Source organism: Sus scrofa, chromosome 10, assembly GCF_054392235.1.
Source record: "Sus scrofa isolate SSC_HxYL_T2T_F1_AM1 chromosome 10, Sscrofa_HxYL_maternal_Yorkshire_Landrace_v2.0, whole genome shotgun sequence".
In the NCBI taxonomy this organism is placed as follows: domain Eukaryota; kingdom Metazoa; phylum Chordata; class Mammalia; order Artiodactyla; family Suidae; genus Sus; species Sus scrofa.
Window position 1 is genome coordinate 56,716,121 of NC_139392.1, and position 26,192 is coordinate 56,742,312.

General features: G+C 44.5%; 1 protein-coding gene across 7 annotated transcripts in view; it reads right to left on the reverse strand.

Annotated features, from left to right (window-relative positions):
- Positions 1-26,192, reverse strand: part of NTRK2 (neurotrophic receptor tyrosine kinase 2) — a 394,884-nt gene that overhangs the window by 170,544 nt on the left and 198,148 nt on the right. For 3 of the 7 annotated variants that reach the window (XM_021064643.2, XM_021064644.2, XM_021064648.2), the window contains exon 13: positions 6,518-6,565. The exons of the other annotated variants lie outside the window; for them this stretch is intronic. In XM_021064643.2, the coding sequence (XP_020920302.1) occupies positions 6,518-6,565 (48 nt within the window). The remainder of the gene's footprint in view (positions 1-6,517; positions 6,566-26,192) is intronic. 7 annotated transcript variants of the gene reach the window in all.

A 26,192-nucleotide genomic window follows, 5' to 3' on the forward strand; every position in this document is an offset into this window, starting at 1 on the left:
ATAAGTGACTAGACATAGTTCCCAGGACTACGCAGCAGGGTCTCATGGCTAATCCATTCCAAAGGCAATAGTTAGCATCTATTAACCCCAAACTCCCCAACCACCCCACTCCCACCCCTTCCCCTTGGCAACCACAAGTCTGTTCTCCGAGTCCGTAATTTTCTTTTCTGTGCACCACATATTTTATATCCCCACCAGCAATGCAGCTTCCAATTTCTTTACTTCCTTCTCCTATAATTTAATACACAGCTTTCCCTTCTGTTCTCTGAGCATCTTTAGAACACTCTCTCATGGAAACTCCCAGCATGCATCTAGGATTCCTGCTGTACAATGTACTGAAAGATGTCCTAGGAGTTGAAAGATCTGATCCTTTCTCTTCTCTTTGGACAAGTCACTTACCTTCTCTGTACCTCTCCCTCCACTTCCATTTGTAAAATACGCAAAAGGATATCTGCTTGTTTCTTTCTGAGACTAGAATGAAACTACCGATGTGAGATGTGCCTCATGAGTATGAGTTACTCCTAGGTGTTACTAAATAAACTTACAACTGGTCGATGAGAATTGCATTGAACTGTCCTCTTCGTGTTTCACTTTCTGTCTATCCTGTCAGCCGCTGGCACCACTTGTGCCCACAAAACACTTTCACAATAATGGAGCAATCCCATGGCAAAGTTACCTGCTTTGCCTTTAACCATGATATTATCTGTAGAGTGATTACATGGATGTCTTTATCCTAAGGCAATAGCCATAACATTTTTCAAACCAGGCTCAAACTTTCCAGTCCAGAGGCTCAGCATGTACATGCCCATAAAAACAGTCTACTGTGTCATTAGCAAACAATTGATCCATTGCCCACTCAACCCATAATGTTTACAACCCGAACTACATCCACAAAGATAAAAGTCTACATTCATCGAAAGGTTCACAACAATTAAGATCCCAGTGGCTCTCAACAGACACACCTTGCAAGAAAAGCAGACTAATAAGCCTCTTCGACATATATCTCACATGTTTCTCCAGCGTACTGAAGAGGTACTGGGTCCCACAAAAGCTTACCACTGGTCAGGGATACGGCAATAATTTAAGAGGAAGACAGGAAGAAAAGGAATGGAGGAAAGACAAAGAGAAGACAATGAGAAGGCAGAATCGGATGTGCAGCCAAGAGAGAAATGTGTACGAAGGAAATGAAAAGTCTGAATTGATGCTCCCTGAGCAAGGCCATGTGTATTTATCCAACCCCCCAGGGTGAATGTTTCAGCATCTCCATCCAGTCTCAACCTCCTCCCTCACATGTCACTGTTTCTGTAAGAAGCACACAAATTCTAGAAGCAGAAGTTTTTGTATCATACATTTTTGAATCCCCAGTGAAACAGCACAGGAATTCATCCCCCAACCTTTGAGATCCTTACATTGGGATTATCAGTTTGTCCAGATAACAATTGGCCATTCCCCAGTGAGCTGAATCTTAGACCATGCAGGATGCAGCCAACTGCTATTATAGGTAATTTTAAAAAGCATTCTCTCAAGGGGATGTGTATTTAAGTTGCCTTTAATGATACGCTCTGGCTCAATTCTGCAAGCAAGTCCTCACACAGCCAATTTAGAAGCCACAGAACACTCAAAGCGAAGGCAAGCTTACCTCCTGTGCTCATCTTGAGCCTGGCTCGTTGGTGTTAGCAAACACTGGAAATTCTGCCAAGAATAGCTATACAGACAAGTTCTTTCCAGTAACCACAACCATCCCCGCTTTCTGATTTGCCTCCTGACAGGCCTCCATCACCCGGAGCTTAAACCCAGAGATGGAAAATGGAAATGTGTTATGCTAACATTTCTGCCTCTTCTCAATAAAACCTTTCCAGCCAGGGGCTCCCTTGCTCTGGTCCCCAGGCAGCTGTCCCCCAAAGTAGGCTACGGCCCGAGCTCCCTCGGGGAGGGTGCAATCCAGGCCACACGTTTCTCAACCGATTCCAGGCTGCACGTGGACCCCCAGAAATGCAAGCATTGTCATGTTCAGACATTGCACAGGCTGTCAGAAGGCCAATGATATCTGCTTCTGGATTGCCTGCAACCATGAGAAACACACTGATCCCAGTTGCTTTGCCTCTGATTCCCTTTTGGCCCCGACAGGCCATCAACATTCCCGTGGCATTCAATCATTTTGGAGGAGGTGGATACTTAGAAGACAATATTGAAATTCCTACAGGCATCCAGGCTCTAAAACCTCTGCCCTGTACATCATGGAGCCTCACATAAGGAGTTCAACTGAGGGACTTGCTTCTGGCTCCTCCTCTGACCCAGAGGACACCCTTTCCTTCACCTGGAGTTACTAGTAAAACCTTCAACACCGAGGTAGCAGATCCCAAGGGTACAGGCTCTCTGTTTGGGGAGGGGAGTGTTTTTCAAGCCCAGAAGAGGTCGAAAGCACTGGAGGTAATTTTTCAAAAGCTTTTTCACTTTGCCAGAAGGTCACTGTTGACAAATCTGAGCAACATAGAAACCTCCACCATTGATCAAGCGGGATGTTAATTCAAGTGCTGTTTTCTTTATTACTGATGTTCCCCAAGCCTGGAAGATTGATCGGGCTGGCGAGCTTGCAGAGATGCAGCCATTTTGCTGTGAACATTTGATCTAATGGAGCATGGCGAAGTCGGGTGGGGGACAGCTCCCGGGGCGGGGGGGACGATGAATGTCTATATAATATGACAGCAGCCTGTCTGTGCATTTCATGGGCTGTGTCACTGTGTATCTGTGCACGTGCCTGAAGAAACACCACAAGAAGACAGACAGAAGGAGAGTCGGGGCGCATCACGGCAGGTAATACACTCAAAGGAGGGCTGGAAAAAAGTGTCTTCTAATATTAATGAAGTGTTTTCAATTGCTGGGTGTGTGCAGCTTGCCGAGTTTGGGGTAGACAGCTCTTAAGTACAGAGCTGACAAAGAGGAGCTATGCCTGGAAACATTTCTAGCCCATTTTTATCTGAATCTGCCTCATGTGCAAAGAGGCATTTTTCTCTCACCAGAGCTGCTCAGTAAGCATCCTGCACAGATGACTGTACAGACATTTGTCAGCCTGACTGAGACTTTGCCCCCCTGATAAGAACGGACATAGGTCATCTGGAGAAGGAGGTTTTTTCCCTCAAGACTAACAATGCCTTCAAGGTGAGAGAGCATTGTTTTTGTCATTCTTCAAGAGCTGAATTAACCATGGTTGTTTTTTGTTTTTGTTTTTTGCTTTTTTTTAGGGTCACACCCACTGCATATGGAAATTCCCAGGCTAGGGGTGGAATCGGAGATACAGCTGCCAGCCTGCGCCACAGCCACAGCAACACAGGATCTGTGACATACACCAGAGTTCACCAGATCCTTAACCCACCGATCAAGGCCAGGGATCGAACCCGCATCCTCGCGGATACTAGTCTGGTTTGTAACCCACTAAGCCACAATGGGAACTCCACCATGGCTTTTCTTTTTGGGGTTCTGATGCTTCAACATCTGGGGCCTTGGTGACATAGGAAGCCCAGTTCCTAGAGGTAAGAAAGTACTTGCCTGCCAGAGCATCTTTCATATACAGACTGACCAATCCATAGTCTACGCCCCCAACCACAGCCCCTATCGGACTCTCACACCCCATCATGGCATGATACGCCTGCCCCATCATCCCAGAGCCAAGTATTAGACCACTGGGATTGTCCCACACCCGAGCTCACCAACGATACACAACTCAACCAGTCCTAAACCTGCCCACTCTGCCTCACCCATTCCTTTCTGCAGAAACCACAACAAAGGCTCTTGTCAGAGTTACACTGTGGCTCAGCAGTAATGAACCCGACTAGTATCCAGTTCGATCCCTGGCCCTGCTCAGTGGGTAAAGGATCTGGTGTTGCCATGAGCTGTGGTATAGGTCACCGACATGGCTCAGATCTGGCACTGCTGTGGCTGTGGTGTAGGCCGGCAGCTGCAGCTCTGATTCAACCCTTAGCCTGGGAGCTTCCATAGGCTGAGGACACAGCCGTAAAAAGTGTGCGTGTGCGCGCGCGCGTGTGTGCGCGCGCGCTTGCGCACACACACAAAGGGCTCTTGTCTATGTTTCCCCTCACTCCTTCTGCCTTCTGATCAACCCTCAGCACTGTGGTCCCCACTGTGGTGTAGCCTACCCTTTTCCCTTGGGAACTGTGAATAACAAGCTACCCTTTTCTTTATTTGTTCTATCTTTTATCTTTCTTTCCTTTTTTCTTTTCTTTTCTTTTTTTCTTTTTTCTTTCTTTTTTTTTTTTTTTTTGTCTTTTCTAGGGCCAGACCTGCAGCATATGGAGGCTCCCAGGTTAGGGCTCTAAATGGAGCTATAGCCACCAACCTACACCACAGCCACAGCAATGTGGGATCCGAGCCATGTCTGCGACCTACACCACAGCTCACAGCAACGCCGGATCCTTAACCCACTGAGCGAGACCAGGGATCGAACCCACATCCTATGGTTCCTAGTCGGATTCATTAACCACTGTGCCACGACAGCAACTCCTCTTTCTTTTTCTTTCTTTTTTGGCAGCCCTGTGGCAAATGGAGTTCCCAGGCCATCTGGGATCAGGATCAGATTGGAACCACAGTTGCAACCTACACTGTACCAGAGGCAACGCCAGATCCTTTAACCCACTGTGCTGGGCTGGGGATCAAACCCACATCTTGGTGCCACACAGATGCTGTCAGTCTTATTGTAGAATGACAGGAACTCCTACAAATTACCTTTTCAGTGGCAATTGTGTCCTGACCTGTGGCCTTACCACACCTGAACAGTAATAATAATAAAACTTTGATTTTAAAGCAGTAGCACCCCAGATGAAATGTAGCTAAAACAATTCTGAAGAAGAATTCCCTGGGCTATAGCCTAAAGAGGTGAATCCCAGTTTTTAAAGCTTTCCAACACCAAGCGCCTCTCTGTAGAGCAAACTGGCCTGGAAAACTGTTAAGGGGTTGCACCGATTTGGTGTGTAGGGGAGAGAAGACCTTAGCTCCCAGTGCCGCTGTGGGAGAGTTTATCACTCAACTCCCCTTTCACCACCACCACACACAGAGCAAGCACAAAGCCTTGCAACAGGGCACCTTCAAGATTGCACAGGCAGGGCAATCTCTCTGCTATCTTGGCAAAGCGCCTATGATGATCAGCTGTATCTGAAATCTGCCCCTGGGGAGTGCAGACAAGTCCTGAACTGGTTGCGCTTAAAGTTCAAACTTGGCCACATTCCACTTTCTCTTTGCTGGTGAAGAGCTTTAGTCTTGGAATTCCAGGGGCTCATTAAGGGTCAGGGTGACTTTCCCATCTTCAGGCTCAGTGTCTGCCCCCTCTGGGCTCAGCCTGTGCCACAGTTTGGGTCATTGGACAGACACTGAGAAAGCCTGTCCAATAGGGAAAGGTCTGACATCAGGCTCAAAAAGGGAAAGGAGGAGTTTTCATTGTGGCTCAGTAGTAAGAAACCTGACTAGTACCCATGAGGACATGGGTTCAATCCCTAGCCCTGCTCAGTGGGTTAAGGATCTGGCATTGCTATGGCTGTGGTGTAGGCAGGCAGCTGCAGCTCCAATTCAGCCCTTAGCCTGAGAACTTCCATATGCCACACCTGTGTCCCTAAAAAAACTCCCCAAAAGGAGGGGAGGGGAATAGGCTCCTTTGTATGGATGGTATGAAGGTGTATGAGGTAAATGGCTCAGAACTGGAAGACTCTGTGACACTAGTACACTTCCCCTGTGTTACAATGTTCCCCAAAACCAATCTTGTGACCGAAATAAATACTAACCAACAGATGCTCAAGATGGGGCCAGATCTTGGAAATATCCAGGCAAGATGCAAAAAGAGTCTGCCTTTTCATGCCTTCTAAGCAATTCCTGTTTATTGTCTCTGTACCCACAGAAAATACGAAACAAATTGGAGGTCCCAAGAGATCACACCTGATTCCAATCCGAGTGATGAGCTGCATTATCTGCACTCATTTGGTGGCTACAAACTCTGCTTCTCAATTGTCAGCACAGAGTCTGAATGCAAGGAACAGAAATGCAATCAAGCGCAAATCACAGCGTCTGGACATTAGCCTTGTCTTGGAAGAGAAGCGGTCGTAAACGAATTGCTGATTTCCTAATTCAGAAGCATATTACTGTTTGGCCAGTGGAAGAAAGTTACCATTCAAACTTCTCCAGACATGGATGTATATGGAGTTGGAGGGGAGATTCATTTTATTTCCTTAACCTGCTTAAAAATGCAGCAACAAGCTAGTTCTGAGCGACAGTTAACACTTCCCCGTAGCGTTAAAAACCAGTGGGCGTCGAAAATACAAAACCATTTACTGAAGTCAATTGGCAACAGCCATGCCCTTTCTGGAAAATGCTAGGCCTCTTCCTTCAGCAAATCAGAAACCCAGAACACAGGAAAAGGATCAAGAGCTGACAAGGATCAAGCGGGTCAAAGCAGTTTCATCCTATTTAAGCAACACAAACTCATGACTTATCCAAAGAAGGAGGAACTACTTACCAACACCTTGTCTTGATTTTATTTTCCCAAATCCAAACCATGAGAAATCTGAAAACCACAACAAAACATAAAATAAACTTCGAAAGAGAAGCTTAAACCCAAGGCATTCAGCACCGTCCCTTGTGAAATAGCAAACTCCCCCAAAAAAGCTCCACCGGGGGCCAAAGCTTCCCCTCAAACACCTGGAAACGAACCCTTGGATTTTTATGTAAAGATTTATTTCTCATCCTGAGACCACTGAGGTTGGAATCAGATAAGAGACAGCAAGAAGCCTGTCTTGGAGAAAAAATGGCCCAAACCAGGGGCTCAAGGCTCTGAGCAGATTTCTTTCCTTCTCCCTCTCTCTCCTCCTCCTAAGTAGCGAAGCATCAAACAGGGAAGTGGCAGGAGTGAAAACACTCAGGGCATTTGACAAGCGCGCTGTGGTTCTCAACTGTGGACGTGTGGGAAAATAATCAAAGAAAACAGATCTTTTTCTGGAGCTAGGACAGGCCGTGCAAAAATGGAACGTGAAATCTTGTGGGAGAACAGACCCTGGGACTGGATGGGGATCCAAGAGGAAAAAAGGCGGGGGGAGACATCACAATTAGACCCGGATGGCACCACCGACTTTGCTGCGGGACAGTGGGCAGCTCCCAGCAGCTCTGCACCTCTTATAACACCAGCTCCACAAGGCACAAGTGGAGAGAGGTTTGCCAAATGTTTGGCGCTCCTCCAATGGATAAAGTCAGAGTGAAATGCCTATCTGTGCCCTGGGCCTGCCTGTTCCCTTCTAAGTAATTTCTGCACAGCAGGGAAAGCCCTGGATAAGAGGCTGATAAAAGGAACAGAGCCCAGGTAAGTAGTAACTGTTTCTCAGCTTCTTAGATTTGTGGCAATTGTTGCAGGCAGTTAACATAAAAAGCTAGAGAAGAGAAGAGCCCGTTGACAGGAAACAATGTATATGAAAACCTATGCCCAGGCAAAAACGCCTTCCAAAGTTGTTGTCATGATCTTTTTCAAGTACATTTAGCCTTGCCTTCCCTGGTCTTCTACATCTTCAGCTCTAAAGCTGATTTTCCCTTCCGATTGTACTCCTCTGAATGCTTTCTTCCAGGTTTTAAAAGCAGGATGATGGTCTGGACTCCATTCAACGCCAAATTAAGATCGTCTGCTCTGAAGACCTCATTCATTGGGTCCTCAGCCTAGCAATGCTGAGCCGGGCCTCTGGATTTCTTAGTTACAACTAATCCCTTTCAAAACAAAGTGTATTTTCCTACCAATCATTTTTTATTTCCTAGGTTTGATTTACATTGTCTTACTTAAATCATGGATTGACTATTAGCACTGCTTTTTTTCACTTGAGTATTTTTTTCTAAATCATGTTTCTATCTCACAGAGGCCATGGAAGGGCAAAGCTCTAGTGGCCCCTCACTGGTGACACATTTCAAAGGATTGTCCCTCATCCCCTATAATAACCACAACTGCAGTGAACATCTTTACACATCGTAGGTGCCCCCATCCCCATTTTCAGAAATCATTCCTCCCAGATAAATCCCAGAAATGGAATTACTGTGTCAAAAGGCGGAAATAGTGTTAAGGTTCTTAACATATGGTATCTAATTGTTCTCCCATGACGTGAGGTCTTGACTTTCACCAACAGCGTATGGGAGGGTGGAGTATATTTCCAATGGGTAAGCTAAGAGTAAGCCATTTCCTGTGTCCATTCTTGCCATTGGCATGTATCCACCTTACTGAACAGAGACCTGACAAATACTCCCCTCCCACCTGTGCTCCATGAAACCACTCACCACCCTCCACCCATATGTCCCAGGCTGAGGTGTGGCACAGGTGCGATAGGAACTGCAGGCATGAAAAGGACAGCAGAAAACATTTGTGTAGTCATCGTAATTCACCAATGGCCTCTTCCACCCCAGATACTTCTCGCCCTCAGTCCTCAGCCAAACCCTGGAATCCATCCAGGTTCATTAACCAGGGACTGAGACTCAGAGAGCCTGATGGGCTTTGTGAAGTCATCGTAGTGACTGAGGGAGACTCAGCCTTCTGATGCCAAATCCACTTTTTTTTTCATTCCTTCATGGTTGTCTCATGAATCCTCCAAAATATTTAGCCAAAATTAGCCAAGTTGACAATGCTACCTACCATCAGGATTCAATTTTATATAGAGAAAAGCACTAGAACTAGCCATCCATTCCTCATTTATTTATTCAGCAAGTAGAACAGAGGGTTCAGGGAGAAAGAGCTGCATGACCTGCCCTCAAGAAGGTTACAATCAAGGATTGACTCTCGGAGAAGTATGTCCAGGATGTACAGAAACTCAAAGAGGGGTATTGAGCTGAATCTGGGAGGTGGGGGTGGGGAAGCAGAGGAGAGAGTTCACTGGTTTCTAGATGATAGATTAAAATTAGCCAAGAATGGTAAAAAGCAGGGGGATGGGGTGGTGGGCTTCTCACCATAAATAGCCTGGTTATGGCTAGAGTGGGAAGCACCGCATTTGTCAAGGGGCTGATGCAGCTGGAAAGTGGAAAGAAGCTGGGAAACATATACAAGGGCCAGGGAAAGAGTTTGCACTTGACAATGACCATTGCAGGGAGCGCCCTACAAACCAACCCACCAACCAACCTCAGGCCAGGACCAAAAGTAACCTTAGAAAGTGGTTGCAGGATAGAAGCAGGATGAGGTAAGAGAAGGACTGAGGGCAAGAGGCTGGTTAAGGAGGCTTCTAGGGGCTGAGAGAACTGTGGTCTGACCTGGGTCATGGAGAGGGGGGACTGGACAAGGAGGGGATGGCTGTCAGGCATATTTAGGGGAATCTAGAGGATTTTGCAACAGATCGAAAGTTGAGGGGAGTAGCGGAGATGAGCAAGGAAGTTCTTGGGTTTGGACAACCAGGTACAGAGGGACACTGCCAGCAGTGTCTCCAAGGACCCTGGCAGGGAAATAGACTTAGGGGTTCAACCCTCAGCATGGGTGTGGGGCACACATCCCAAATAATGTGACCAGCTGGGGAAAATGTTAGAGGGAAACATCCAGGGTTGGGGCCTCGGGTCTGGAGCTCAGGACACAGGTCTAGCCCTTAATGTGGATCTGCTCGAGTTTAACCAGAACCTAGAGTTTAACTGAGAACAGAGGCTGGATATTGCACCTATGACACATTCCTCCTGGGAGCATAAAACACTCTTTTTTTTTGTTTGTTTGTTTTTTTTTTTTTTTTTTTTAAGGGCTAAACCCACAGCATATGGAAATTCCTGGGCTATGGGGTCGACCCAGAGCTGCAGCTGGCAGCCTACAACACAGCCATAGCCATATGGGTGACCTACATCTCAGTTCATGGCAATGCTGGATTCTTAACCCACTGATCGAGGCCAGGGATCAATCTCACGGTCTCATGGATACTAGTCAAGAGTTCTTAATTCACTGAGTCACAAGAGGAACTCCTAAAACACCACTTTTTTTTTTTTTTTTTTTTTTTTTTTTTTTGCAGGCATCACTAAAAGGGCACCCAGTTCAGGCTACCTTTTGACAAACCTATTCCTAAATTGCTAAGCTATTTCTAAGTTCTTTTTAACAGTAACACAATCATGACACAAGGAGAGAATATCACCTTTCTTGACCAAAGCCCCAAGTTCCTGGGAAATGGACCAAACCAGGCAGAGCACATCTGCCCTCCAAAAGCTGTCCCCTGTCACTTGTCCAACAATTTTCTCTTGATGGATTCAAGCAGTAGTCTTAGGACCGTAATACTAAATTTCACCCGCAAAATTTTAAGGCTCAAAAGAAACAATTTCTCAATTTCCTGCAATGTTTCACCCATTGGGAGTAGAGTCCTGCCAAACATTCTTTTATTTTCTACTTAATAAGAGACACTTTATTCACTGCAAAATAAAGGGCCCCTTCAAAAGCAAAAGTAGTTGCACTGAGCTTAAAGGAACTCCCCCTTTTGGAATCTAGACCAACAAAGACTCTACATTCTGAAATTAACCAATTAAATTCATCTCATTTCGAAGAAAGTTCAATCTTCCCCATCCAGAGAAGAGGAAAGTCAAAAAGAAAATAGCATATGAGCACATTAACAGCTCTAAAACGGGACTCAAACTAAGTAAAATAAATAGCAATAAAGATTGTTTTTCAGATGTCTCTCAAAGGAAATAAAGAAAATTTAGGGGGTTGAAAGGGAATATTTATGATGCAAGGGAGAGAATCAGAGGAAGGAGTGAGAAACAGGCAGTGTGGAAGAAATTTAATCTTCCCTCTGGTGCTGAATCGCACAAACACTAAATGTGATTGCTAGAAGAGTTCTGATCCCAAGAGAATGCCGTTTTTTTTTTGTTTTTTTTTAAGTTTTGGAAAAATTGTTTTAGTATGTTAGGAGAAAAAGCAGCTTTTCTAACTCGCAAGGAATTAAAATTTGCTGTGTTCTCAATTGAAATGTCTTTGTATTCTGCCTTTCTTTCTTTTTCTTTCTTCCTTTCTTTTTTTTTTTTTTTTTTAACTTTCTAGGGCTGTACCTGTGGCATTTGGAGGTTCCCAGACAGGGGTCAGATCAGAGCTGCAGCTGCTGGCCTACACCACAGCCACAGCAACTTGGGATCCAGGCTGAGACCTACACTGCAGCTCACAGCAACTCCAGATCCCTAGCCCACTGAGCAAAGCCAGGGAGGGAACCTACATCCTCACAGACACTAGTCGGGTTCCTCATCACTGAGCCACAGTGGGAACTCCGTCTTTTAATTATTGAAATGTCTTTACATTTTAAGGCAAGACTCATCATCCTCCACCCCCAAGAAAAGCACCTCTACCACTGCGACGACGATGGAAAGCAACTGGGAAAATACGATTCATTGACAGAAATGCAGTTCACCTCCAACTGCTCTTGGCCCCACCCACCCCCTGAAGGGCAGGTGAGGGAGGCCCCTGGGCTGCAGGGAAAGTGCTCAGTCCAGGGCAGACTCCACAGTGCCTGGTTGAGCAGCCGCAGACCGCCTATGGCCTCACACAGAGAAGTAGGATGACGGGTCATCGCAGTGGAAAGGAAATGAATGCAAAGGACCGCTCTGTTGACAACATAATCATCTCTCTTTCCAACTGACACATAATCGGAGTGAGTAATAGTTTGCTTTAAATTAATTCCAGGTCCTCAGGGCACAGAACAATGTAGTTTGGGGCCAAGTTTCTACTTCAATTTCAACTTGATCTTTTATTTAAGGACACAACCTTTATATAAGTTCCATCTCCACAGACCAGGAAGAGGGCTTGCTTGGAGTGAAACTCTTTCTGGAAATCACCATTCAAAAGGTCCTGGGTTCTTCCTGACCAGCTTTCATTGGCCCCATTGCCCCCCCAATTTTCAGTGTGACTTATGTCCAATTTTCTTTTTTTTTCACTTTTTTTTTTTTTTTTTTTTCCTTTTTAGGGCCGCACCCATGGCATACGGAAGTTCCCAGGCAGGGTCAAATCAGAACTGCAGCGGCCAGCCTAGGCCACAGCCATAGCAACGCCAGATCCGAGCCACACTGGCAACCAACACCACAGCTTGCAGCCACACCAGAACCTTAAGGTTCTCTGCCACTGAGAAAGGCCAAGGATCAAACCCGCATCCTCATGGATACTAGTCAGGCTCGTTACCACTGAGCTACAGCAGGAACTTCTGATTTCATTAGATTTTCAAATGGTGCTTCATTGCAAAACACTAAGAACTGTTGAAATACAGATAGTTTCAGAGAAAAAGATATAAAGGCATAGATACTCTGCATTTAAATTCTATTTAACTATATTCTCTATTAAGTGTTGAACCTGGGTGCCGAGAACCATCTATTATCTCTCACCTAGACTTCTACAGGAAACTTCTAACTAGTCTTCAGCTCCATTCTTTTTTTTTTTTTGTCTTTTTGCCATTTTCTTGGATGGCTCCCATGGCATATGGAGGTTCCCAGGCTAGGGGTTGAATCGGAGCTGTAGCCGCCGGCCTACGCCAGAGCCATAGTAATGCCGGATCCGAGCCGCGTCTGCGACCTACAGCACAGCTCATGGCAACACCGGATCCTTAACCCACTGAGCGAGGCCAGGGATCGAACCTACAACCTCATGGTTCCTGGTCGGATTCATTAACCACTGAGCCATTATGGGAACTCCTTCAGCTCCATTCTTGCCTCCCCCAAATCTCTTCTCCACGGAGCTGCCAGAGGCGTCATTTTCAAGTATAACTCAGATCATCGCATCCCCCTGCTGAACATCCTTTAAAGGTTCCTTGTTGCATCTGGTGTAAACTTCTAATGATGGCTAGAGTCCCACATGACGTGGCCTCTCCTAGGCCACCCCTCCCCTCCATCTCCTATGAAATGGCCGCAGCCATCTCCACCCTGTTCCTGCTCACTCTGCACGTTATCTTGCTCCCTCCCAGAATCCTCTGCTCGGACTCTTTTCTCATGCCTTAACCACTTCTCATCCTTTAGATTTCAGGGAAACGACCACATCCCAGAGGGGCCCTGACCTTCTCAATTTAATCTAAGTCTCTTTCTGTCCCCCTCACTCGCTATCACCTCCTCCTCCTCAGCATGGACAAATGAAAGGCCTTACTCTTTTCAGGCATTCTTTCTGATCTGTATCTTTTGCTAGAACTTGAACTCCACAAAGTCACAGACTGTCTTAGAAGAGGCTCCCCCATCCCCCGCCCCCATCACCCTAGACTCTGGCACAAGGATTCAAGTGATGGCAGTTTATCAGGAAGGGATCCAGCAACACTAGACAGGCAGTGAGCTGGTGACCCTGGGAAGGAAGCCCACAGTGGCTGTGTTATGCCGCTGGTTACTCTTTGAACAACTAGAGTTCAAATCCCTGGGACACCTGGGTGTACAATGCACCTCAGAGTCTTCCCAGCCCTAGTGTGAGGAGGTTGGGTGGCTTACCCTCTGACTTCCATCTGTCTCTGGCTGAGGGCTTCTGCAAAGGGGAAGCACTGGGGCAGAGTCAGGGCTGTTTGCAGTAGGATGCTGGGGGCAACACGGGGATGGTGGGAGCTGGGAGGATCTGCTGGGGCACCAACAGGATTTGCGTCGGGGATCTTTACTGTGTATCTGGTGTAAACTAGTACAGACCCTCCATAAATACGTGCCAAATGAATGAGTGAGAACCACTTTTTTCTTTTTTCCACAGAATGTGGAAGTTCCAAGAAAAGGCCTTACTCCCAGGTCAGGGATCAAACCTGTGCCACAGCAGTGACCCAAGCCACAGCTGTGACGAGGCCAGATCCTTAGCCCACTGAGCCACCAGGGAACTCTGAAAACCATTTTTAAAAACATATGAAGTACAGCAAGTCTAATGAAAATTTCAACAGCCAATATACACTCAACATAAAAACCACTCTGTTTTTGCAAGAATCTCTGTTACCCTCTGGATTCATTTGTGGCCCTCCCAGTGGAACCTCGTGTTCCACAGGATTTATAGGAGAGAAATACCCAGAAGGCAGCATGCCAGGCAGGAGTGTGGGTGAAGATGCTGGGCGAGATGTCAGGAGTGGGTGCTCTCTAGACGCTGCCAGAAACCAACCGCATGACCTTGAGCGAGTCACTTCCCCCGTGCTAGGTTCCGCTTCCTACTCCATGAAGATAGAGGTTGAGAAATGGCATTAAAAACCCATTTTGAGCTCTAGCAGTGTATACTACCAATCATTAGGCATATATAACTGGGAATAAATTGCCACATGGCCTTATATAGCTTTCCTGAGCCTGGGTATTTTAGGAATATGAGCTCAAAGGCACTCAGTCAACTGGCCTAGATTTCCTCCTGCTAAATAATATTTATACACTTTGGGGCCATTAGATTTTCATCTTCAGAGAAGGTCCTGTGCTTTGCAAAAGCAACTTTAAAAAAAAAAAAAACCAAAATATTACTTATTGAGTACTGGCTAGATGCTAGGACACTGACTGGAGATTAGATGTTCCTTTAATTAGAAAAAATTGGTCAGCTTCTACTGCAACATTCAAATACTAAAATCAGACTAAAGTGATTTTTTAAATCCTACAGACTTAAAGTTCAGAAGCCTCGAGTGGGAAGAGATGAAATAGACTTCCTGGGAATGTGGCAAAATGTCCCCATTGCATATTTCAAACATTTAATCTTGAGGAAAAAATGTTGCCAATGACCTCCCTCTTGCATTTTGAACATGAGGAAGAGTTCAAAGAAGATTCATTTGGTCTGTATCTCAGCCATTCACACAATGAAGTGGTACAAAGTGTTGTTGTTTTACTCTATTTTAGTTTTTTTTTTTCTTTCTTTTTTTTTGGTGCGTTTTTGGGCCGCACCAGCAGCACATGGAAGTTCCCAGGCTAGGGGTTGAATCGAAACTACAGCTGGCAGCCTATTCCACAGCCACAGCCACAGCAACGCAGGATCCAAACTGCATCTGTGACCTACACCACAGCTCACAGCATTGCCGGATCCTTAACCCACTGAGCGAGGCCAGGGATCGAACCCTCATCCTCATGGATCCGAGTTGGGATCATTCACCGCTGAGCCACGAAGGGAACTCCTCTATTTTAAATTCTGAAGGCTTTTTCTTGAACCAAGGAGGTCACCCAATCTTCTCTGAGTGGGTAAAAAGAGGAAGAGGGAACTCCCAATGGTTGGTTTCTAACCTGGAACTTTGAGACAAGCAAAGCAGAGACAGCCTCTGTTGACTAATAAGAGTTGACAGACATGAGAGTCCCATGAAAGCTTTGCCCTCTACCCCCGTGAGAGCTCCAAACACTCTATAAACATTTTTTTTCACCTGTCACAGCTTCCAACGGGGAAGGCAGGTGATGTGTTTGCACACACAGAGTTTCCCTCATGCTGTCTTCACATTGAGGGAAGGACTGCCTGAAATTCACCCCAAACTTCCCTGTCTCTGCAGAGCAATGCTGGTAGGCGCTGGGAGCAAGTCTTTGGGGAGGGAAATTGGCTGATTCTCAAAATCTGAGAAGTGATATCCATGGCCCCCAAAGAGAGTGACAAAGCCATAGCATCTGGCAAATGCTTTCTGTCAAATTCCCCTGAGCTTTCATTTCCATGGAAAACCTAAACAGTGACTCAGAGCCCTGAGCTGACATGCTCAGACCTGTTTGTCTCTCATGGCCGGTCACCAGGTGAGGCCAAAATGTGCCCTCTGCTTCTCTTCCCACAGGGATTGTCACCACGTGACATGCATTTGGAAATGCCTTGGCAGTTTTTGCTATAGATTCATAGTTATGTTCATGTTTATGTATATATGTGAATATATGAATATATATATATATACACATATACATATATATATATATAAAACTTGCAAATATTTTTAGCTCCTCCAAACCAACATTTGCTGCAACTAATGCAAAGCACCATGCCATGGAGGAAATTGTTCTGTGGTTCTATTATGGAATTTTGCAAGGAGTAGGAGGATGACAGCATTTCCAGTCCTAACTCTCATTTTCGGATTTTTTTTTTTTTTTTTTGCTTTTTAGGGCCGCATCCGCAGCATATGGAGATTCCCAGGTTAGGGGTCAAATTGGAGCTACAGCTGCAGGCCTATGCCACAGCCACAGCAACACAGGATCCGAGCCGAGTCTTCGACCTACACTACAGCTCACGGCAACGCCAGATCCTTAACCCACTGAGCAGGGCCAGGGATCGAACCTGAAACGTCATGGTTCCTAGTTGGATTCATTTGTGCTGAGCCATAATGGGAACTGCTTATTTTAGGATATTTTCAATTGGATTCAAATTCTTCCTGCCGAACTAGGAATGCGGTGACCTGCTTCATGTCACCCTTCAGCACCTCTGTCTTTCTTTCCAGTGACCCTCTGTCTCCCTCCCACCATCCCTCCCAACACTGTTGAATCCAGCCAAGGTCAGGACATGTGTGAGGCTGATACAAGGGCTAAGATGTTTATTTAACTGTGTTACTGCGTGCTCTTCTATTAGGAAGCTCCTATAATGGAATAGAGCATAATAGGATTATATACACTTATAAAGCTGAGTGCCGAGCAAAAATAATTGAATCAAATGACCATGAACAGAACAAAATGAAAACCCATTGTTGGAAATGCAATGCCAGTCACATGAATGGACTATTGCCCTGCTTAATACCACTGGACGTGGTTCCACACTGTCAGTGGAAGAAACTCAAATTTGTAAGAAAAAAACTGCATTTCTTTCCTTCATATTTTCCCACTAAATGTTCAGGGTGATCTTTAAAATCCACAGCTCTTCTGGAAACTAATCAAAATCGACTGGCTAGGTCAGTGGTTCTCAAACAGGGCCGATTCTGCCTCCCAGGGGAAGTTGGGCAAAGTCTGGACACATTTGGGATTATCACAGTGACGGGGGAGAGGATGGGTGATTGCTACTAGCATGTGATGGGTAGAGGCCAGGGATGAAGATAAACAGCCAGCAAATACACAGGACAGTCTCTCCACAACCAAGAATTTAAGCTCCAAAGCATCAGTGATGCCAAGACTTAGAAACACTGGCCTAAGTCATAGCCCAGCAGAGGTGGAATTTATCTCCAAATTATTTATTTATTTACTTATTTAATTTTAGGGCCACACCTGGAGCATATGAAGGTTCCCAGGCTAGGGGCTGAATCACAGCTGTAGCCACTGACCTACACCACAGCCACAGCAATGTGGGATTTGAGCCACGTCTGTGACCTACACCACAGCTCATGGCAACATTGGATCTTTAACCCACTGAGAGAGGCCAGGGATCAAACCTGCATCCTCATGGATACTAGTCAGATCCGCTTCTGCCAAGCCACGATGGGAACTCCTCCTAAATCTTTTTTTTTTTTTTTAATAAATTTTATGGGAGTATAGGTGACTTAACATGCTATGTTAGTTTCAGGTGTACAGCAAAGTGAATCAGCTATTCTTTTTCAGATTCTTTCTCCATTTAGGTTATCACGAAGTATGGAACAGATTTCCCCAAGCTATAGAGTAGGTCCTTGTTACCAGTCAGCTTTTTTTTCAATTATAGTGTAGTTGATTCACAGTTTTGTGTCCATTTCTGCTGTATGTATGACTGGGTCCTTATCCCCAAATCTTTTATCTCTGTTAAAAAGACACTCTAGTCTGTCTCAGCTCACCATCACTGCAAGAGTTTAGTCTTCTCTCGTGTTATTCCCATGTTGTTATCACTGGTCCCTTTTTTTTCTTGGTTTCTCCTATCTCATAAGAAACAGCTACCATATCATCATTTCTGCTGCTCCCAAACACCAAAAAGTGCTGTTCTGCCCCAGAGCAGACAGACGGTGTAGTGTGAAGGGAGACAAACTACAGCTGGACTCCAAGTCTTGGTTTGGGTCTTGGATCCACCACCTCCTGCCAGACAGCCCGCAGTGACTTGATCTCTCTAAGTATCTTTCTCAGAGCAGAAATCGCCACCCTGCCCACTTGAAGAGGCTGTTGTAGGATCAAGAAGACTGATGCGTCTGTGAGAGTCCTGTAAGCACTCCCATGTTATATAAACATAGGTGTAAGGAAGTTCCTCCATGACATTCAAAACCTTGACCGTGCCCCAGCTTCATCATGTACGACTTGCCTTAAAAATACCTCCGTTTCCAGCTCAACTGTTAGTTTGCATTCCTTAAATGAACATGCCTTATTCTCCAATGCATTCGTTCAATCACTGGAAAACTGTTCTTTGACCTCTTGATAAATTCAAGACACAAGACAGTGCTGAGGATACAATGAAGAATATAATAAACACAGTCCCTGCATGTCCATATATGCAAATGCTTCCAGATTTTGCGTCTTTGCACCAGCTGTTTTCTTCTCCCAGAAATGTAACCTTCCAGCTCCATTTTTGATCTCTAAATCCCCTGTGTTCAACCAAATCCACCCTGAAAGTCACTCCATCATGAAGCATTTCTTCATTTCCCAAATCGGAAATACCCTTGTTGACATTTAGGTGGTTGGTCTCTTATGATAAATACCACAGTCTCCACTGTATCAATTATTTGTAAAATCTTATGGCTCCTATTAGACTTCCAGCACTCTGAGTTAAAACAGAAACCTTCTTATTCCATTCTCCCTCGTCTATAACCGTCACGATAGTTACAACAGTGTCAAGCAAGTACTTTAGGCATGGCAGGTACTCAGCCAATATCTCAAATGCTGATTAGGTCCAACTAGAAGGATTTGAAGACAGGGCACGAGACACCCACAGAAATAGTAGGGATTGAGTTGTAAAGCAAGAGACAGACACCTGTGGGAGCCCTCATTGCTGCTGACTACTGTTCTTGTGTTTCCAAGGTATGCTGTTCTTTGCCTGTCAAAGCTCATCTCACTCTGAGGTTTAATTATCTACTTACTTGTAACTTCTTCCCACTGGAAGTGTTTAAGTGCTTTATGAGCAACTGATATTTCTGCCTTGCCTCCTCATTGTCCTTCTAGCATTCAGTACAGTGCCTTGTACATTTTAGGTACTCAGTAAAGATGCACCTTTTCATTCTTCGATCAGGAGCCAAATTTGGTGTAACCTGGGATCACGGTTGTGTTGGACACGGCACTGCTCCCTCCCCTTCCTGGCCCAGCAGAGACCTGGAAACCACCCACCACGATCACCATCTCCAATCCGTGTTGCCTGCTTTTACCAATGAAAAAGGAGTAGGAATAATGTGCCACTTCTAGGCAGAAGATTTAATAGTCACTAGTAGGTCTTCCACTTCCTCTTCATGTTTGGATGAACTATGTTGCACATAGCACACAAGGAGAATAAGCTTCTCTGTTTTAAGGGATGCTTGTTTTGGCAACATATCCTAGCATATTCTGACTGATACATTAGTGAAGTTCCAAGTGAACCTTAAGAAAAGATAATTTTATCTATAAAAACATCAAGCTTTTATTTTATTAAAAGGACTCTGATATACTTGGTTAAGAGAATACATGCTCACATATGTACTCTCTAAAGCATATGCAGGTTTGTCATCAATATATAACATATAAATGTTAGTGAGAAAGGAATGCAACAAGTTTTTAAAACCTTACTGTTAACTCACATTATGAAATAAGAGTTATAACCTTGCAAGCAATCCCCATAGAAGGCCATGTCTTTGTTCTGAAGATACTGTCCCTGTTTGTCACATTTTCAGAGCTCACTGAAAGAGCTTGGGGAATTATCTTTAATTAATATACCAGAGTCTTTAAACTATGGAGATCTTCATTATTTGAGGGGATATTTTGATAGTTTAGCAGCCAAAGATTATCTGGAACCAAGTGTGAAGGAATGTGTGAGTGATTGAGCTGGACCACATCACCATTATTCAAAATGTCATGGGGTCTAATTCTGCAGTCTTAAGGCTCCACCTTTATTATGGAGCTTGTAACTTTGCACTAAAGGCACTTCTGAAAGATGAGTTCCAAAAAAGGCACAAGGTCTCTTTTCTGGTGATTCTCAAACTTTTTCATAGTTCTAGAATCATAACTAAATGTCAGTCTCCAGGAACTTTCTTGGCCCTTAATTCATGGCCATTAAATAGCTTCAACTTGATCGGATGTATGGCTGGGTGTTCTTCTCAGCATCCATTAGAAGCTACCTAAGCATATATACTCTCAGACTTTAAAGTCATAAAGACAGTTGATTCCTGGTAGATAAAAGCCCACCTAAATGAGGATTAATTAGAGATGCATAGCTAGGGATTTTTTTTTTTTTTTTTTGCCTGTTTTCTGAACTGAATTGTATACCTGCAATGTGCATACGCTGAAGGCCTAATCCCCAATTTGGCTATATCTGAGTCTGTAAAGAGGTAATTAAAGTTAGATGAGGTCATAAGGGTGGGGTTTTAGTCTTATAGGACTAGTGTCCTCTCTCTCTCCACAAGGAAAGGCCATGAGAGGACACAGAGAGAAGGTGGCTGTCCACAAGCCAGGAAGAGGGTCCTCATCAGGAACTTTATTGGCTGTACCTGATCTTGGACTTCTCGGCTCTGGAACTGTGAGCAAATAAAGTCTGCTGTTTCAGATACTCGACCAGTGATATTGTGCCATGGTATCCTGAGAAGACCATTCTGGTTTGTTTTGTTTATTTCTTGTTTTCACTGTTTGGATTGCCATCTTGTATCCACTTCTTCCTCCTCGACTAATCATGATTTTCATTTAGTTTTCCACCTACCCCCAGACAGCCAATGTGATTCACGATGGAACCAATGGCTCAGGCATAAAAAGTCAGCAACATTCCATTCCCTGCCCACAGTGGTTGGCTCAAGAATGGGCACGTGACTAAAGCTGGTCTGATCAAAATCAGGTCTGGGATGTGTGTACAAAGGCTGACGTTAAGTGATGTCCTCATTCCTTCTGGACAGGCATCTTGGAAGGATTAGCATCAGGATTGGATGGAAGTCATCTTTGCAGCTGCCATGAGAGAAAAGTTTGTCTCCGAATCAAGCGAATCTGAGAGAAGAGAGCCCCAGTGTTTGGGCCTTGGCTCCAGCCATATCCAGAGCTTGGTATTTATTCCCTGATGGTATATTTATTGTTCAAGACACTTGTAACTGTTAAGATGCCAAACTACTACAGGGCAGGCAATCGTAGTCTCATTGTTGGTAAGTCAGTCCCTGTAGCCCCGGAGGCTGGATTAAATGGGTGCCACATTCTGAAGTCCTTCCACGCACCCAGGTTTTATTAGCAGGAATGTTGAATCGGCCCATTATGGAGATGTAAATGTCCTCCTCTTCAAAGGCATGTTTGACGGGATGAAAAGCTTTGGGATTTCAATGACTTTGACTCCTCTGGAGACGGGAGGACAGCCTATTTTAGCAATTTCCATGGGAATGAATAGACATATACTTTAGCTATTCAAATATTTAACTAGCTCTTTTGTTGTTGTTTTGAATTCCAAGGAGCTGCAGCTGCCTGTTTGTGTCTGTTGTGCCTTTAAGGGGCTTGCTGATTCAGTGGGATCCCTTGAATGCGTTAATTAGCCTTCTCTCATTTTCCCAACCCAAGCCTATGAAGAAATGAGCATGTGGAGCCCTGTGAGTCTGGAGGGTACCAGTTAAATGGGGGCTCAGAATCGCCTGCTTTTGGATGGGCAGTTTTATGCTGGCAGCAGCTTGCATGGCAAGGTTTGTGTGGCTGCATGATGAATTTATTGGCGATCACTATTGGCAGGGCAAAAGAAACACAAGCCCTGGATTAAAGTGTAACGGGGTAGATGGGGCGTTAATCAGCTCAGGTACGTGAGTCAGAAAGAGGTAAGGATCCAGAGAAAATAAAATGTTGCAGGAGGCTGGAAAATGATTTATCATTTTTAATATATATCATCTAAACCCACTCTTTATAACTGCTTGTAGGCCTCCATGTGGTGAAGTCTTGGGCAATAAAACACTCCTTCCTTAAAACACTAAAGGGAAAGATGCTGGTGGGGAAAATAAAGAAGCATGAAGAGTGAACTGACTGTAAAAGAAAAAAATAGCATTTGGCCTAAAATTAAATTTCTACTCTTTTCTTTTTCAATGATTTAGAAATATAGCTTTTACTTGGGAAAAAACTGCATTCTATTGATCAGATGGAGAGGAAGATGAGAGGTCTGTCCAAGAGGGTCCATTTCTCAGATCATTTTTGAAATTATTATAATACAAGAGAATACAAGAGAATTATTATAGTACAAGAGAATGTACTTTCAAAGTGTAGGTGTCAGGGCAGGCTTCACTGTTAACCCAAATGATTAAATGACTGTCCACGCTGACCCCCTGAGCTTGGAAGCTTGGTTCTACACAATGAAGCATTCTCAAATATGGATGTTGGCAAGAAGAAAATCTAGCAGCTGAGTTGAGAATTCTGTGACATGCGAGATCCTGCTGGATAGCACTGGGAACTCTATCTAGTCACTTGTGATGGCGCATGATGGAGGATAATGTAAGAAAAAGAATGTATATGTGGATGTGTGACTGGGTCACTTTGCTGTCCAGTAGAAAATTGACAGAACACTGGAAACCAACAGTAATGGGAAAAATAAAAACCATTAAAAAAAAAATTCAACCTCCAGAAAAAAAAAAAAAAAAAAAAGAATTCTATGAAATGAGACATCACTTCCCCCATTAGTGGTTACTCGCCTTTCTTGGGTTTTCTCAACCCCAGAAATGACAAAAAACCATTTTCGGGAAGGTTTCCCTTTCTGTAGTGGACAGGAACAAATAATAGCACATCCCTTAGCAATCTATAACACTTTATAGCTTCTAATAGCAACTGTTTATCTTACTTCCCCTTCAGAAAAGTCGAGTTTCTAGTCAACAGGCCAAGATCAGAGACCCAGGATTTGTGTACGTTACCCAGAACCATCAAAAGATGCTCAAGAGAAGAACATCAGGGGCTTGATGGTCTGCTTCCTCATTTTATCGCCTTTACAGAAATTCTCTGACCTTCTCTGACAGGCTGTGTTTATTTATTTACTTATTTTTTGCTTTGGGTCACGTTATTTATTTATTTATTTATTAGTTTTATTGACATATAGTTCATTTTCAAGGCTGTGATAATTTCTGCTGTACAACAACGCAACCCAGTCATATGTGGATAAACATAGAGCCCATTGCTTTTTCCCAAATGGTGGTCCATCTATGGCTGGACGAATAATAGCTGAAAGAGCCATGGCCGCTGCTCTGGTTCAGGCCTCACCACAGCTGCTGCCCTTGTTGGCGGTCCTCTGGTCCACCCTCAATGTTACAGCTGGGTAGAACTTGCTAAAATGGGCTGCTCCGCCTCTTTTCCTCAATACTACTTAAAAATCAGTTGACAGCCCCACATCATGGCCTAACAGCCCAAATTCCTAATCTGGGTCTTGGCCTCAACTTCCTATCCAGACTCTTCTCTTCCAGTCTCTGTCTTTCTTCTTCTGCCCTAACAATTGCTGCCCTGAGGTGGCAATTGGTAGACTTATCCTTGAACTGGGCTAAGTCTTGCCTGTGTCTTAACTCTAAGTCTTTGCTAATACTCTCCCCGGTTTTTCCTATGCATTCTTTGCTATTCCAGGGTCACCTCCCTCACCAGGGTGTATGTCTCCCTGACCACTTCAGACGGGGCTAAACCTTTCTCTTCTCTGCTTACATGAAACTCTTCACAGATCTTAATTAAAATCATTACATACATTATAATGATCTTTCCATATATCTATGTCCTCAATTAGATGATAAATTCTTTGAGGAGAAGCCACTAGTCTTTCTTTCTTTCTTTCTTTTTTTTTGGCCACACCTGTGGCATATGGAAGTTCTCCAGGCCAGGGACTGAACCCATGCCACAACAGTGATCTGAGTTCTTGCAGTGATAACACTGGATCCTTAACCTGCAGTGCCAGGAGGGAACTCCAAACCTCTAGCCTTTCAAGTGTTTAATCCTACACAGTCCATGGCATACACCTTCTGCCCCCTGCAATAGGCTCACAGAGGGCTGAGGCATTGCACACCCCATAACTGGTGGCCCTGGAGCTGTTCAGCTCAGGGCAGGGACAAGCTGCATGTGGCCCTCAGTAGAGATTCACATTCTGAGTTTAGCTCTCTCCCTTCAAAAATCTCTGTGGAAAATGCAACCATCCCTGGCAATGAGAACACATCCAACCAGCACAGCCATGAAGACCAAGCACTGCTGGACTGAACTGCTGGCCAAGCTGTCACTAGGGCCCCGAGGAGTAAAGGACAATAGGAAGCCATTTTTACAGGAAGGAAAGTGAATAGTAACTATTTACAAAAGCCAAGACATGGAAACTACCCAAACCGTCATCAACAGATGATTGGTTTAGGAAGATATTTATGTATACATACACACATACACACAATGGACTATTACTCAGTTACAGAAAGAATAAACTATTGCCATTTGTAGAAACATGGATGGATCTAGAGGATATTACACTTAGTAAGTCAGACAAAGAAAGACAAACATCATATAACAAGGTCTATATGTGGAATCTAGAAAAACAAACAAACAAACAAAAATGATACAAACGAATCTATATACAAACAGAAACAGATTCACAGTTGTAGAAAACAAACATATGGTTACCACAGGGGAAAGGGTGGACAGAAGAGGTAAATTAGGAGTTTGGGATTAACCTATACAAACCACATAAAATAAACAAGCTACAAGGTTTTTCCTACATAGCACAGGAAACAATATTCAATATCTCGTAATAACTTATCATGGAAAATGCATATGTGGAATCTAAAATATGACAAATATGACACTGGTGAACTCAGCAATGAAACAGAAACAGACTCACAAACACAAAGAATAGACTTGAGGTTGCCAAGGGGGAGAAGAGTTGGGAGAAGAATGGATTTGGGAGTTTGGGTTTAGCAGAGGCAAACTCTTACATTTAGAATGGATAAACAACAAGATCTTCCTGTCTAGCACAGGAAACTATGGTCAATATCCTGGGATAAATCATAATGGAAAAGAACATGAAAAAGAATATAGATATATAAAACTGAGTCATTTTGCTACATAGCAGAAGTTAACAAAACATTGCAAACAAGCTACACTTCAATTTTAAAAAGTAAGGAAGAAAGAGGGCAAGGCTTAAATCAGGAGTGTGATGGGCAAGAGGTCACCGCTGGTGATCAAAGAAGCCCAGGACTTTTTCACAAGGAGCAGACCTGCACCCCAAAGTATGTCAACAGTGAGACTAAGATTACTCAGCCCTTTACTATGATTAAGTAGCTGGAAACCAAAACAGGAGGTGAAGTGGGATTCTAGGATCACCCACCTTGGTTGTGCCATCAAATTTCCGAGGAAAAGGATGAATAATTCCACCTGTTGCTTCGATGTTTTGTCTGTAAGACGCAGTGTGTCTGCAGTTGTAGGACTATCTGGGTCCCTAAAATTCTCACTTTCAGGAGAACGCTTTTCATCACAGAGCCCTGGCTTTGCTGTCCCCCAGATTCAACCCGGGACCTTAGGGCTCTCACTCACACATCCCACAAATATTTGTGAGGATGAAATAAAAATCCTAAGACAAGTAAACAAAATGAATGAAAACTTCTGCCACTGATACAGCTTACATTTTGTGGGGGAGACAGATGCTCGGCAACCATAAGGCACATGCAGCACATCTGCTAGTAAGGAAGAGGCTCTGGAGAGACATCGGGGAGGGGAGAGGACTGTCACCACCACGTAGAAGTAGGTTCCACAATTGGATAAATGGTTGGGGGAGTGATAGTTGAGCAAGGAGCTGAAGGACATAAAGAGAGCATTCCAGAAAGAGGGGACCACAAACACAGGCTGTGGGGAAAGAGTGTGTCCAGTGTGGGCTCTGAAACGTAAGAAGACCTGGGAAGAAACGAGGTTGTCTACAAGGGAAATCAGGACTGAGAGAGACACGGAGAAGTGGGGGCTCAGTGTTTGGGGTCTGGGAAGGTTGAAGGACTATTGGCTGGTGGCAGAGAGTGAGGTGGAAACCAGACTGGGAAGAAGGATTCTTGAGATGATGAAGCGGGAGGTTGGTAATGACAAAGTCAAGGAAATGTCCCAAGGAAGCATGACCCCAGGAGGACACATTTCTCACAAAGGACCAAAGAGAGTGGGAACAGGCTGTGTACTTTGCATAGCCAGGGAGAATAATCAATAGATTTTATTTATGACGTCTTTAAGAAGGAGGAATGGAGGGAAAGAGGGAGCGAGAGATGGAGGGATGTTGGTGGCAGAACGTAGCACTGGCAACATCGAATTTC